The 16,520-nt window shown below is 28.7% G+C and overlaps 2 protein-coding genes across 7 annotated transcripts in view; one reads left to right on the top strand and one right to left on the bottom strand.

The window, feature by feature from the left end:
* LOC109600840 (cyclin-T2) overlaps positions 1–16,520 on the top strand; it is a 48,269-nt gene that overhangs the window by 7,064 nt on the left and 24,685 nt on the right. For 2 of the 3 annotated variants that reach the window (XM_020017035.2, XM_049968165.1), the window contains exon 1: positions 1,145–1,804. The gene's annotated coding sequence lies outside the window, so the exon portion shown is untranslated. Of the gene's footprint in view, positions 1–1,144; positions 1,805–16,520 lie in introns of those variants that run through there. The other variant, XM_020017034.2, reaches the window with a different exon arrangement.
* Positions 1–16,520, bottom strand: part of LOC109600839 (rho guanine nucleotide exchange factor 10) — a 154,185-nt gene that overhangs the window by 5,362 nt on the left and 132,303 nt on the right. For 3 of the 4 annotated variants that reach the window (XM_049968152.1, XM_049968151.1, XM_020017033.2), the window contains one exon: positions 437–635. In XM_049968152.1, coding sequence (XP_049824109.1) covers positions 437–635 — 199 coding nt within the window. Of the gene's footprint in view, positions 1–436; positions 636–15,451; positions 15,688–16,520 lie in introns of those variants that run through there. The other variant, XM_049968153.1, reaches the window with a different exon arrangement.

Consider the following 16,520-nt stretch of genomic DNA (forward strand, 5'->3'; position numbering starts at 1 on the left):
CTACATCGGCACAACTATTTATTCAATGGTACCTTTGATACAAGATAGATTTGTGGTGTGTATCAACAATTATAGTAATTGCTGTTGGTACTACCACAAAAATAGCTATTTTAGTAGTGTTGGCCCTTTAAACAAAAAGGGTTTGTTAATTTTGGCAGTTCATAGTAAAGATTAAAGGTTAATCCAATGAAAACTTTCAAAAATAACCATTTTGATACGTTGAACGTTGACTCTTGGAACAGAGTTTGTTAATTTTGGGAGTTCATGGTAGAGATCAATGGTCAAACTCACGAAGACTTACAAAAACAATAGGTTTCGCACACGAGCAGTACCAAAACACGTCGAAACAAAAACAAAAGCACAAAAACACGTTCACACAAAATAGAGTATGGCGCGACTAGTTTGAACGTACCAACCGGTCGACTGAATAGCTTACCTACTGCTGGACGCGGCACTCCTGTCGCTCTCGTCGTCGGACGACAGCTCGGGCTCCGACCCCGAGCACCAGCTGTCCTCAGAGCTGCGCTGGGAGACGGTGTGCTGCAGGGTGCGGCCGTGGGCCAGCGTCGGTGCCGTACGGTGGTGTTCACCGCATCCCGGCTCTTCCCATGTGCCGGACCGAATGCGGGGCTCATCTGTAATACGAGAATGACGGGTTTTTAGTTGATTTTTCGGTCACAGATGTACGGACAGATGCCGGGACAGGTAGAAAGGGAAGGTCGGGGGTTTCGAGAGGCCGTTTCGCCATGGTTGTGGCGGTCGTGATGGAATAAATTATGCACTATGGTCGGGGAACTTGTATACATGTATTCGTGTGTGTGTGTAGTCGGTTTATTTGACTGCCTACTTGTTGTATGTTTATTTATGCCATTGTTTGGTTCGTTTTAACACTTCCTATTCAGGTTTCGGACCATTTAAGTCAATGTCACGGGTATCACAACACAAGGTTTCAATTTGAATTGTATAGGCACAGATGTATTCAATTCGAAAACTTCACACTAAACTATCTTTAATTACAGCAAAGTTTTTCGGTTGGAAGTTAGAACTTTCTTTATTAAGTCATAAATTATTGTAAAAACTCAACTTTTCTTCCGTAACTAAATAAAATATAACTCCTCCACCAGAACATGCAGTTTTACTTACAAGCAACGTATCATTTTTTCTGCCCGGCTTCATTTACCGAGAATAATTCGCAGATTTAACGCAACATTTCCAGAACTAACGTACATATGAATCCATAAATTAAATTACGTCGTAAAACTGTAATAAAATCCGTAATTCAACTGTAATTTCCCTGAACTACTAAACAACCGCTCTCATCTTAATTACAATTAATTCCGTGCGAGTTTCAGCAACGTATGGTAATACGAAAGTTTCAAAAATACGGGCGCAGAGTTTGGAAAAGTTTACTCAAACAGAAGTGATGTTATTGTTCGAAAATGCAAACTTCAAATCAACAGATGGCATTTTATCATAACACACACAAAAAGTCACGAACCGTTGATTGTTTTCAGTTTATGAAATCCATTAAAAATTCTTCGGGCAAACTCACTGAAACTTCATTACAAACACCACGCGTTTAATTGAATTCCACGGGGAGCGTAAATATTTACTCATGAATCTGATACGATTTGCTTTGAAGTGGTGAATCAACACGCCCGCACGATTTTGAAGTCGGCAAATTTTTTATTATGATATCTTGGCAACGCCGCATTATTAATTTTTTATTTCAATGTGTCGATAGTGTTTGTTTTTAATTAATTGTATTTTAAATTTTCCAGGGGTTTCCGCTGCCAGAACAACGGTGAGTTTAATCAACCCTTAAGTAACTTTATGAATTTGTCGCGATCGAGTGGTTGCGGTTTACCGAGGGGGGAAACTCATTGTGCAAAGGTGAACCTTGAAGCTCTTAATTAGTATTGCCAATAAAAACCGAAGTTTGCACTTTAATAGCCTCAAGTAACACCGATGTGACGATGATGTCAGACGGCCAGAGCTGTACTCGCAATTTCACCTCGGGCTTAATTAAATTTTTGTCACACAAGTCGTTTGTACGGTGGCGGTCAAGAGTTGTCGTACACTGAAATTGTAAATATTGCGATCGTTCGTTTCAATTTCTTTTGCACACGGAATACTGCGATTGCAATTTTACAGTTGTACAAGCAAGTTGTTGTGAAACTAAAATAAACTATTTTCTTTGGTTTTAAACTAGAGATTTATAATTGATTATGCAAAATATTGATTTTTGAATTTCAAATTTCTATTTTTAAATGCTTGTGCTTTTATAAAATGACTATTTGATTAATTTTGTCTCATAAATTATTTATTTATTTTTATTTATTTTAATGTAGGTATCAGTAAGGTAGTTAAACATACAATAACACATAAATGTGTGTGAAAATAGATTTTTGAATTTTAAAAATGATTTGATATTTTAAAACAATTTATTTTTTATTTTGAAACAAATATTTGTTTAATCATATTAATATAGGTTAAATATTATTATAAATTTTAATGTACAAATAGTTATAAATCTAATGATAAATACAATATCTACAAAATGAGACATAATTTTATGAATAAAAATTATTTTTATTAAAAATTCAATAATTTTATAGAAAAAAATTGATTATTACATATTAAAAAATCTATTTTTATATTGATTTATTTTTTGTTTTATTATTATATTTATTTAATTTTATTATATTAATTTCTAATTTTTACGTATTTTAATATAAAAGTAGTAGATAAAAATTTAATGGAAAAGAGTTTCTCCAAACTGTGACAATTTTATATAATACATAAAAGGTTATTTATTTTTTTTACTTTCAAACGAATATTTGCTTCTTATCTTAATATCTTATTAAATTAGTTCATAATTTTAATGAAATTAAATATGTTTATTTTATTAAATTATTTTAGTATTTTTACATATTTTAATGTAGAAATGCATAAATATTTAAATATCTACTGATAAATACTATATCTACAAAGTGATTCATATTTTTAACATAAAAATGTAACTTTTGATAAATTTAATAAGATAAGCATCGGTTATAGAATATTAAAAAAATATTTTTAAATGTTTGGATGTTTTAAACCTATTTTTTTGTTTATATTTTAATGTAGAAATTGTATAAATATTTAAAAATCTACTGATGAATATAATGACTACAAAGTGATTCATATTTTTTACATAAAAATGTAACTTTTGTTAAATTAAATAAAATAAACATCGATTATAGAAATAAATTTATTTATGAATATTAAAAAAATATTTTTAAATGCTTGGATGTTTCAAATCTATTTTTTCATTTATATTTTAATGTAGAAATAGTATAAATATTTAAAAAATTAATAATAAATACAATATCTACAAAAGTGAGTCATAATTTTGTACATGAAAATGTTATTTTTGATAAATAAAATAAATAATCGATTATAGAAATAAATTTATTTTTGAATATTTAAAAATCAATTTTTAAATCCTTGTATGTTTTAAATCTATTTTTTATTTATTTTCAAGCGAGTCTAATTTTATTCATTAATTTCTAATTTTTACATATTTAAATGTACAAATAGTATAAATATTTTAAAAGTCTAATAATAAATACAATATATCTAAAATGAGACAATTTTATACATAAAAGGTTTTTTAATTAAAAATTAAATTTTTAAATGTTTGGATATTTATTTTTAAAAAATCTATTTTTAATTGATAGTTTTAATTCGATTTATTTTTTATTTTCAAATGAATATTTGTTAAATTTTATTAAATTAATTAATATTTTTACATATTTTAATCTACAAATAGTATAAACAGTTAAAAATTTAATAATAAATATAATATCTATACAAAGAGACATAATTTTATACAAAAATATATTTTTATTAATTAATTTATCAATTTTTTTTAAATGCTTTAATGTTTTGAATCTATGTATTTTTTATTTTCAAACCAATATTTGTTTAATTTTAATTAATAGTTTTTACATATTTTAATGTAGAAATATAATAAATATATAAAAATCTACTGATAAATATAATATCTACAAAATAAGACAATTTTATATATAAAGGTTAAATTAAATATAAAATATTTATGATGAAAAAATGAAATTGAATGAGTAGAACAAATTCAATTTGAATGTATTATGTTTCTATTTTAAAATAATCGTGAATTATATGATATGATACGATATGATATAATATGATATGATACGATATATTTTCCCATTAAATTATTACTCTTGTTTGTTTTTTATACATTAGTATTGATTAAGTCTATACAGAATCCCCAAATGAGAAATAATTTTATTCAGAAATATGCGAAAGATTTTTTTACTATTCTTAAAAAATGTTTTAAGTATATACAATAATGTCAATTAACCGTGGTTACCGAAAACACCCACTCAACTAATGGACCAGTTTCGGTGCGTAAAGGCCAAATTATGCCGGCACGGTTTATTTAATCACAAGGACGATAAATTTCCCTAAAGGACCATTTTTTCCTTCTAATCCGTCTGGATGAAATTCATCGGAAAATACGTGCGATATAATTGCAGGGGCGTACGTGATCATGAATACAGATAAGCGAAATTGTCGACTGAATAAGGCCAAGAGTGTTCCTAGTCACTCGGGAGGGAAATTGCATTAAACAGACACGATTATTTTCTTCGTTTTGACATTTCGACGAATCGTCGTTGGGTTTTCTGTTCACTTCCACTTTATTATTTATTTGTAATCAGCAATTAACGGGAGATCTATCTGCCCATTGTTCCTTATCGAAGGTCCGATAAGAGCGGCACAATATCCGACTCTCGCATTGTCCGTCCGCAAACAGAAAACCAGAATGGTACGGAATTAATTTCATTGTCTTTTGTTGGGGGGCCACGGTACGTGCTCGGATGCGCCACATTTTATCGTCGACGGTTTGTTTATTTTACTCAAATTGTAATTCAATCCGGAACGTGTATTTACCCGTCGTGTTTGTACATTTTTGTCTCCGCCAGTTGATTCTTGTACTAGCGACGGTGATTAATCGGATTTGTTCCGGACGTTATGTCATTTGGGTTTCTTAATTGCTTCGCCAGATCTTGTGCCACCGAAAAAGGCCATTGTTCTGGTTTCCACAACTTCAAACTGACTAATGCATTGTTCGCACACGTATAAATATTATTATTCCCCATTGTATCTAGAATTCCGTGACTAAAAAAAACTAGTGAATCACACACCCGCGCCTGCACTGAGTAACGTGCAAAACACAAGTCATAACAACAATAATAAAAACATTCCTCTTCGTTTGCGGATGCGACGATTAGAACAAATCGATTTCCCTACAATAACTCCCACACGTCCGATAGAAAAACAACCCGACGGACGAATTGATTACTGTCATTCCTGTCGCTTTATCGGGATTTAAGTTTCTATGCTTCGCCGTTGATTTGTATGCACAGAGGACGCATCGTCGCGAAACCTGTTTGCCGTGGGTGAGATCATTGGAACCGAAAATCCAGATGATCAAAACAGACGTGAGTCAGACGGTGATCCCGTGCTTAGATCAGTTTTTATTTTGGACCAAAACCTGTTGATTCTTATTATGATTGGTTGTTGTTAACAATTAGTATTGTTTGTACAACAACGATAATTTATGCTAATATTGATTCGATTATTCCATCCGCGATCCAAATTGGATAATCGCCTTGAGTGCTAATTTTAATCAAACGCTAAATAGGCTCGAATTGATATTTTAATCAGAACGAATCATATTAATCGGGACAGGCCATTTATCTAAATCGAATAGGCCATTGATAATTTTACTAAAGACCGACAAAGACTTGTTTACTGTCTATATTTAGTGCTTGGCAAACCAAGGCGGTTACATATTAATGAACGCCGTTTCTTAAGCAGAAAGTAAATGTTTTTATAGAACGATTCTAATTAATAACGAATTTTGGACGACACAAAAGTAAATTAACATAAACAGAAGAACACCTTTGGCGCAGCTTTTTTTGAACAGTATGATTTAATATTTTAAAGTGTTCCCGGAGCTCATTCCGGGACAATTAATAAAGGTGCAGGTGAAACAACGAAGTGTAATAAAAACCGATGATCTTAAGTTGTCAAATAACTTTCGCAACTGAGTCTGGAATGTGGCAGCTAATTTATATTCCAGACGCAGTAATGCATTAGCCGTCGATATAAATAATAAATTTTTCGCTCAACTTCTAAAGCTCAATTTTATTGCCCGACCAATAAACACCCGACGGTTTTCAGCTAAGTTTCGACGTTTACGGTTTGCCATTACGGGCAAAAATACCTTATTAAACACAACGCGAATTTAATTAAAATCCGAATTGGAAATTTTCGGGAAACAAAACTGAAATGCTGGTTTGCATGTCACCGCTCTGCGGGAGCAGCGTGTTGACTCAATTAGTGGGTTAATTTATTATTATTGCGGCTAATTAAACGTACATTTCGTAATTTTCGTCAATTGGAAACTATAGACAAAAAACGGTGCTCGCAGATTTATGTTCAAGTTTATAAAGCATTTTTAGGAATTTTAATTATTATTTAAATTCAAGTTTATAAAATATTTGTAAATTTTGAAGATATATGTTTGTCAAAATTTATTTTTTTTGGAATTCTTGATTGAGCTTTTACATCAAATTGTACCTAAAATTCTATATAAAATATTTTTCATAATATTTGAACCTGTACTGTGAAAACAGAATAATTAATAGATAGAGATCAAAATTTATTATTTTATAAAATTTTAATTCAATTTTTTATTAGATTGTAGCTACTCACAAAAAGACTCATTGTCAAGATAATTGCTTTTATTATTAATAAATTTAAATTCATTATTATAAAATACTAAATTTTGAAATAAATAGTTTGACAAAATTTATTTATTTCTTTAGGAATTTTTATTGGGCTTTATTTTTTATTAAAATAAATAATTAAATTTTATTTAATATTCTTTATAATTTTTCCTCGTTTTTACTACACAAATATGACAAAATTTAATTTATTATTAGTGCGGCTAATTAACCGCACATTTGGTAATTTTCGTCAATTGAAAATTATAGACAAAAACAGTGTTCGCAGATTTATGTCCAAATTTATGAAGAATTTTTAGGAATTTTAATTATTATTTAAATTCAAGTTTATAATATATTTGTAAATTTTGAAGATATGTTTGTCAAAATTTATTTTTTTAGAAATTCTTGATTGAGCTTTTATATCAAATTGAACCTAAAATTCTAAATAAAATATTTTTCATAATATTTGAACTTGCACTGTGAAAACAGAATAATAAATGGATGGATATCAAAATTTATTATTTTATAAATTTTTAATTCATTTTTTTATCAGATTGTAGCTACTCACAAAAAGTCTCATTGTCAAGATAATAAATATTAGTTTTTCTTTTATTATTGACTAATTTAAATTCAGGATTATAAAATATTAAATTTTGGAAAAAATTGTTTGTCAAAATTTATTTATTTATGAATTTTTATTGGACTTTATTATTTATCAAATTTTATTTAATGTTTTCTATATTTTTTTCTCGTTTTTACTACACAAATATGACAAAATTTAATTTATTATTATTATGACTAATTAACCGCATATTTCGTAATTTTCGTCAATTGAAAACTATAGACAAAAACGGTCCTCGTAGATTTATGTTCAAGTTTATAAAGCATTTTTAGGAATTTTAATTATTATTTAAATTCAAGTTTATAAAATATTTGTAAATTTTGATGATAGTTGTCTGTCAAAATTTATTTTTTTAGGAATTTTGATTGAGCTTTTACATCAAATTGTACCTAAAATTCTATACAAAATATTTTTCATAATATTTGAACCTGTACTGTAAAAACAAAATATTGAATGAATGGAGATCAAAATTTATTATTTTATAAAATTTCAATTTAATTCAATTTCTTATCAGATTGTAGCTACTCACAAAAAGTCTCATTGTCAAGATAATAAATATTAGTTTCATTTTATAATTAACAAATTTAAATTCAAGATTCTAAAATACTAAATTTTCAAAAAAATTTTTTAGGAATTTTAATTATTATTTAAATTTAAGTTTATAAAATATTTGTGAATTTTGAAGATATACGTTTGTCAAAATTTATGTTTTTAGGAATTTTTGATTGAGCTTTTACATCAAATTGTACCCAAAATTCTATATAAAATATTTTTCATAATATTTGAACCTGTACTATAAAAATTTATTATTTTATTAATTTAATATAATTTTTTTATCAGATGGTAGCTACTCACAAAAATTTATTGAAAGTCTCATTGTCAAAATTATAAATATTAGTTTGCTTTTATTATTAACAAATTTAAATTTACGATTATAAAATACTAAATTTTGAAAAAAATTTTTTAACAAATTTTATTTTTAGGAATTTTTATTGGACTTTTTTATTTATTAAAATAAATAATTAAATTTTATTTAATATTTTCTATAATTTTTTTCCATTTTTTCCCATTATTTTTACAAATTTTTAATTGAACTCTAAATAGATTTAAATAAATGTTTATAACATATTTCTTCGAGTTTTGAAAATATATATTTATGAAAAATAATAATTTTATTTATTTGAGATTTTAATTGTTTTTTTTATATCAAATTGTCCATAACATTTGTACTAATTCTGCGAAAACTAAGCAACAAATGAGTGGACATGAATAGATGGCTACTTTTCTGGTTTATTTTCCCAGTTTAAAAAATGTATTGTCGCAATTAGCTTGCTAATTTATTATTATTGCCGTTAATTGACCGTACATTCCGCAACTTTCATCAAACACAAAACGCGAGACAAAAAACGATTCCTCGCAGTTCGTGAACCCCAAACGAATCGGAAACTGTCTTATTAATTAGCAGCGACAGAAGAAAATGATTTGTTTCGTTTTATTTTTTTCGTCCGTTCATTTGTTTATCCAATTACGGCCCATAATAAAGTCGCCTGTGTCAATTCGAACACTGTTCCCACGCTTTTGAATAATTTATAAATGCAATCTCGCCGATCTGCAGCCGCTTTAAATGGACAAAACAAAGATCTTTGACTCTATATGCGCACTCAATCCACTTTATCCTATATCAATTAATGGGAGAAACTTGTTTTTATGATTTCCGAACGAAATCTAGTTAATAAAACGCTACAATCTAAAACCTAATGTGAACATTGTTTGTACAACTATTCGTTTATAGGCTGCAAACTGCACCATCAACGGCAGGAAACGGCCGTTTATGCGCCTCGACCCCAATGAAGTGCTCACTTCCTCCTGCCACGATTGTCCGTCGAAATTTCGAAAGACAAATTTCCATGGCAACTGGTTTTCTCTTAAGCCCTGGACGCGTTGGAGTTAAAATAAAGCTACCGGAAAATTAAACAAGCATCCTGACATTTGCCAGTCGTAATAAACAACGTCTGAAAAGTCAAAGGTCATCACCAAGTTTACACAAGTTTTTAAAATGAATTCGTAATTTATATTGATGCATTAAAATCAATAGGCAAACTACACCTACAATTGATTCGAAAGCCAATTCGCAATTGGGAAAACAAAATAAAATTAACGATATGCAATATTTGCTTCCTGTTCTATCAACGGTTGTCATAAACCAGCTGCCGGAGCTTTCGTTTTTAGAGGAAAAGGAAGTTTGGGTTCGCGACATAAACATGCAAGTGAAACTGTCCACTCGGTGTTATATGATTTAATTGTTTATTCTTGCCATTACATTAGGATAGTTTCAAATCCGCAACGTGTTTAATTATAACTTTGTGTCTGGCCACGTGACACGATTTCATTTGCGAATCATTAACTCAAATAAAAAAAATGAACGAAGTGTTGTCGTCAAGAAAAGTTATACAATTTATTTACCACATCGATTATTGTATTGTAAAGCAAACACGGCGATCATTGTGTTACGTCAGTCCTGATAAAAGCACACATTCGTTACACAATTTCTATTTGTTCTGCTCATCGAGACAGTAAAAGACGCGTCATCACTGGCACACCATAAATCGTGTCTTTAATTAGGGGTGGTAATTCGTGGGTGCGGTTAAATTACCAACTTCCCGTCCCGTTTCCCAAGTTTTTACAGTTGTACCCGTACAATAGGTCACTGAGTCAATTTTCTGTCCATAATTAGGAAAAAGTACGGCGTTCATCGATTCGCGTGAGAAAACGTTTCGGTGTCACCATGTTTTAAGCTCCGGCTTAAACCCCCCTAATTGAGACTTTCCCTTGCGAACTAATAAATTTTCAAATCTACGCCCTTGACACGATTTCCTTGATACTGTCTGGAATCAAGTCGTCATCTGGTTTAGCGTCCGGAAGCGCTGCATCACGTGCAGAAATGAAAAATGACGTTGCGAAATCCTTTTTAAAACCGGCCTGGCTATTTTTTATTGTCTTTAACTGCCTCGGTATGACAGTTCTGAAACGAGAATACCGCCTTGGGCTTTCGCCAGAGTATAAGGGAGCTTTTACACGGTTAATGATAATTGATGGAGCTTTCGTCTCGAGATCATTCGAGAATGAATCAATATTTGTACCAGCTCTATAGAAACAAAACAAAAAATTGTGTGAAAATACATTTTTCTGGCTCATTTTAACGGTTAAAGGAAAACAAAATTAAATAAAGCCTTCAAAAAGTGACCAGAATAACGAATAAAGCTTATTGAAAATCGCCATAAAATTAGAAAGCTTTTACTGACTAACAATTTTAAGTTAGTGTCGTCAAGATCATAAATTTCAGATGGTGTTTTCCATTAGACAGATTTATATTTAAGCTTATAAATCATCTGTAACTTTAAAAATATGTTTGTCAAACGTTGTTTATTTAAGAAATATTTATATTAAATTGTAACTAAAATTCTCCAGATTGGAAACTATACCTTATTGGCTCATCCTCATGATTTAGAAACAAATATTTATAGGTAATTTTATGATATATTTTATTTTAGTGTAACTAAAAATCTTTTCATACTTTTCTTCCGATTTCATCAGTGATCTGTGATCAATTTTATAGAACAAAAAATATTGAATAAAAATGAAATTATTTTTTTGTGGCAAAAATTAAATTAAAAAAAATTTCATTTATGTGTTAAAATATAAGAAAAATTCTCTAAATACTTTCCCCCTTTTTTATATATTTAACAAAACGTTGTGCCCCACTTCTATTTGCATGGAAACTAAAAAGGAATGTTCGGTTAAAACGTACGTTATTAAAATACCATAAATTTTCGACGCATTTGAGTTAAAACAATGCTTTTATTACGAACCGTTTGATTGCTCACAACATTGGACTTTGCTATCCGAAGGTTTCCTGTCAGGAATCCTATTGGTCAACAAATGCAACTGACGTACACGTAATCCGACGTCCGAATGTGTTGACATTGAATATGTCGTCAGATAAGAAGCTATCTGCTTCGCCGGTATTATTAATACACAACAATTTCTAATCGTTTTAAAACGCAGCATCCCGTAGGATCGTTTGGACGTGACCGCCAACTGGACCTCCTCAAGGTCTGTGTCACCGATGGTTTCGTTGTGGTCGATGTTTTGGACACATCGACAATAATAACAACATGATGTGGGTGGGAATATTGTACTGGTCGGAGTGGTTTGTTTATTCGGCGTTTTCAATTACAAGGGGTGTTGTTCCAAAAATGTTAGCAAAAACAGTAATTTACATTTTTAACGTTTTATTTTAAAATAACATTTGTTCACTAATAAAATCAACAAATGAATAATTAACAATGTCAAAGTTTTGACCTCCTCTACAGAATATGACTGTTCCTTACGTAAAAATTGGACTGTAACTTAAATGAATAATAGTTAGAAGAAGAAATATATATATATATATATATATATATATATATATATATATATATATATATATATATATATATATATATATATATATATATATATACACTATATAGTGGATGAGGTAGAACACCCCATTTAACATTTTGACCACATCTTCTATTGACTAAAGAAGCTCATCTTTGAGTAAGGCTCTCATGAACTTGATCAGTCACCTTCACTGTACGTTTAGTAATGACACACTTCCTTGGGATAAGACTTTTTGATGAAATTTATTGCATGAAGCTTCTTTCTAGTAATTGATGAATGATCGTAATTTAAAAGCAATTTCCAAATATGTTGTGTGAGGATTTTGCAGGAGATACAGCTTAATTTCTTCTTTGGTACTACAATTGTGCCATCATCATCATTTGCGACATAAAACATGTTTAAATGTAATGAATGAAATTAAATGGCATATTTAGAAATATCATAAAACAAGCTTTCAAATAATATTTGCAATTTAATATAAAAATTAATTCACATGAATCATAAATCAAAAACTGGATTTCTCCGGAGGCCAAAATCGAAATTTCAGTCGTCTTTTTAGCTCTTCGCATAGGCGAACGGTAGTGCGAGAATTGCATGTAAGCAACCGCCCATAAATATCCCGGTGACAAAATGAAGTAGGAGGCAGCATAATTAATGAGGACGGACGACAAAAGATCGCGCGTTATTTATCGGGGGGGACCGTTTATGGTCGCAAAACAAATAATTACAAATTATAATTGGGCGATACTCGGGTCCGGTCGGATAAGGCGATGGACATGAGGTCATGACAATTATGTTGGCAAATATTTTTCGAAAACGATAACCGGCATTGGCAAATTGGCTACACTGTCTCTGCTTCGTTTGAAAGGCCTTAATTAGCTGGATTTGGCTCGTTAAAAGTCAGCAGGGAAGTAAAATAAAGCGAGTTGTTTAAGGTAATAAAGTTTTAAAGAGATTTAAGTGAAGTCGTTTTTCATTTTATACGGCAGGCAATGATTTGAAACTCGATAATGGCTCGCACAACTATCAGGAAATCGTGTCAAGGCAGCGAAAATGTAGATCTTTGGGAGTTAATGTAACAACCACTTGAACTTATTCGAATAACATCCACATAAAATGTTTATCTTGTTTTATAATTTGTTGAAATAATAATGGTTTTACTCTGTTCCAAAGTTTCATATATTTCCATTAGGACTTAAAAACAACAGTTTTTTAAAACAACAATTAAGACATTTTGAAAGTTTTATTATTATTAACCCTCAGTATTTCTACTCATAATAGTTGGAGTAGTTGGAATATTTTTTATTGTTAAAATCAACAATTCTTTTGATAATTTAAAACTTCCGTAATAATATTTTTAAACGCATATAAAATTAGAGGTACACGAGGCACAACTTGAGTCTTATTTTCCAATTAGATAGAAAATATGAAGGAAAATTTTATAAAATTACAATTTTTCTCGATATTATATTCATTTTTGTTTTGCAGTTTCTTGTTTACTCGTAATTTTAACAGAAATTCTTTAGTTGTCTATTTATCTTTTCCTTCAATATTATCTTTATTTTTAAAAATATGAAATATATTTTTAATAATTTTAATAAAATATGTCATTAAGAAAAGACATGTGGTACATTCAGTATATTTTTATAATTCATTAAATTGTGTTTTATTACAGCGTTTTTGATATAAAATACTTGGTATTACAGTAATTTAAAAGTTACTTATTAAAGATGTGACAAAGTTGATAAAATACATAATTTCTTATATTTTTATAATTCTTTAAATTGCGTTTTATTATAGCTTTTTTTTGATATGAAATATTTGATATTAAAATATTACTTAAAAATGTAACAAGTTTGATAAAATACTACTTTTTATAAAGATATCCACTCTTCGATTAAATAACCTCACTAAATAATTATAACAATAAATAAGTCGTTTTTTAGTAGTGTCAAATATTTTTGATATATCTGTTTTGTATCGTTGGTAATTTGTGTTTGGTAACTTTTGTCCTGAAATATTGAAGTAACAGAAATTTCATTAATTAAATATTCAAAATTAAAAATGTTTTCCTATTCAAAATTTTAATAAAATCTTACGTGATTATGATTATTTATACGTTATTATGAAAACTGATAAATATTTAGAAATTACTATTTTTTATAGAGAATATTTACTATTTTCATTAAATAAATATTAAACAAGGATTGAATTATTTTATAAATGTTATTTTAATATTTAAATATTAAAATAAAGGTTATTGAAAAATCACATTTTTTTCCTGCTCATAAAATATTAATCAAAACATACAATAATATCAAATATTTTACTTTTTTACTTTTTTATAATTATACAAGTAAATATGAAGGAAAACTATATATAATTTTTCTTGAGTATTTTATTTATATCTGTCATCAAATACATTAATAATTATTTTTTTTTTTTTATGTTATTAAAAAATATATAACTGATATTTTCAAAATAAATATACATTGGAACCTTTCATTGTTAATAAGATTTTACTCGAAAATGATATGATAAAACTGATATAGAGAATATTTATTGTTTACATTAAAAATGATATATATTAAATAAGATTTTCTGAATTTCTTTATAATTTTTATTTGTGTACTAAATATTAAAATCAAATAGGTAAAATATTTTCAAAAATTTCTGATTTCTGTTCTATTCTATAAATAAATATTTTGTACTACTTTTTGGAATTATTAATATAAACGTTCTTTGTGTCTATATAAATTATGAAAGAAGTAAAATATTTTGACAAAAATATGGTTGTATTATTAATTAACTATTAATTATATTAAATTATAATTATTGTGTAATAAAAATTGTATTATTTTATTAAAAAAAGATATTTTTTTATTTAATTTTAAATTTTTCTAAATTTAAATCAATAATATTCATTATTCTTAAATAAAAATCACAAATAATAATATATTATTATTAATTTTTTATTATTATTATAAAATATTTACGTTTTTCTGTTAAAATGATAAAATATAATAATTAATTAGTAGTATAGTAACAATAAATTCAATTATTTAGAACATAATTGAACATTCTTTACGACATATTTTAAATAAACTAATGCAGTCTTTGTACTTGAAACATAATATTTACAAAAGTGGGTACATATATTAATTACGCGTTGCCATTGTTAACAATTTAGCTCTATAACCTTTGTCTGTTTCATCAGTGTTAATAAAAAATCAATATTTATAGATACTAGATTTTATATACAAAATTATTCAAAATGGCTGAAAATTAAAACTATTTAAAACAAATTGGACTAATTTAAATTGATTTTTAAAACTGGAATTATAATTAATTAAATTTATATATTATTATTTATCAATTCAAAAGTAATTACAGCCTTGGCCCTATATTTATTTGGATTGTAATGTACTGTTTATCTGTGACTAAACTAGTCACTATTTATTCGCATTACCATTTGTTTATTGCCTATTAATAACTTTCGATAAAATTTAATCGATTCTTGCTGTTCATCAACTCAATTAAATAATAAAAATAAACTTACGGACTGACACGGTGGGTTTCCTCAAGAAAAATGATTGCATAAATGGACGCGTCGAACACACGCTAAGTGTGTCCGGAAATCACATAAAAAAAAAATCACTCCAACTCCGTCAAAAATCCGCAAAACCAAAACCAAAAACCGTTCTTAGCACCAGCGTCAAAATCGAAACGTTGAAAGTTCACGCGACTGATACGAGGCGCGCGTCCGTACGCGCGTACCGTTCACCGTTCCTGCAAGTTTCTCGCCGTCGACTGGCCGCGTCCTGCGGAGCGGGCGGAAAGCTCGGGCGATAAGTCGTGATCGGCGCTGCGGCGGGGCCTCGTCGCCGAACAACACGACCCGGGGGCCTATCCCACAGTCTTTCGGCTTGATCTCTCCGCACATTCCATGTTTTAATGCAATCCTTTTTTTCCCCTGGCCGTTCTATCGATAAAACTTCACGTTTCGCGGCAGGAATGAATGTATTAGACGGTCTTTTTTGGCGTTGTAAACTTATTTAAGTTTTCAGCCCTTGAAGATTTTGATGTCGAGTGGAAATGCTGAGACGATATAATAGTTCTTTGAAAGTTGGGTTGGGTACTTTCAATTCTCCTTGAGTTAGGAAACTATTTTTGTGTTTATTTGCGGTAAATTTTATATACAAAACTGAATTACGTAAATTTACTTTTAAGTCTGGTGGTTCAGAATTTATTTAATTATTTATATCCGCCTATAAAATTAGATTACCTTTGAAATGCACTGTATATAATGTACATAATTATTTTTCGTATTTGTATTTCATCATAATGATTCATTCACTGAGATAAGAATATATGTTATTCTTATAAATGATAAGAAATATTATGTTAAAAAATAAAGCTAAATATAAAGAATATTATCCAAGAAACTGTAGAGAACAAGAAGATTTAATTTTAAATTTAAAAAAATATTATAAACATTTAAAATGCAATCAAAAGAAAGAAATTTATAATTACAAAGTCAAATTAAATTATTAAATTATTGACTGCCCTTAATATAATTCAAAATTTCAGAATAAAAAAGTCTGTCAAAGGAGTTTTTATCTCTAAAC

Source organism: Aethina tumida, chromosome 5 (assembly GCF_024364675.1).
Source record: "Aethina tumida isolate Nest 87 chromosome 5, icAetTumi1.1, whole genome shotgun sequence".
NCBI lineage: Eukaryota > Metazoa > Arthropoda > Insecta > Coleoptera > Nitidulidae > Aethina > Aethina tumida.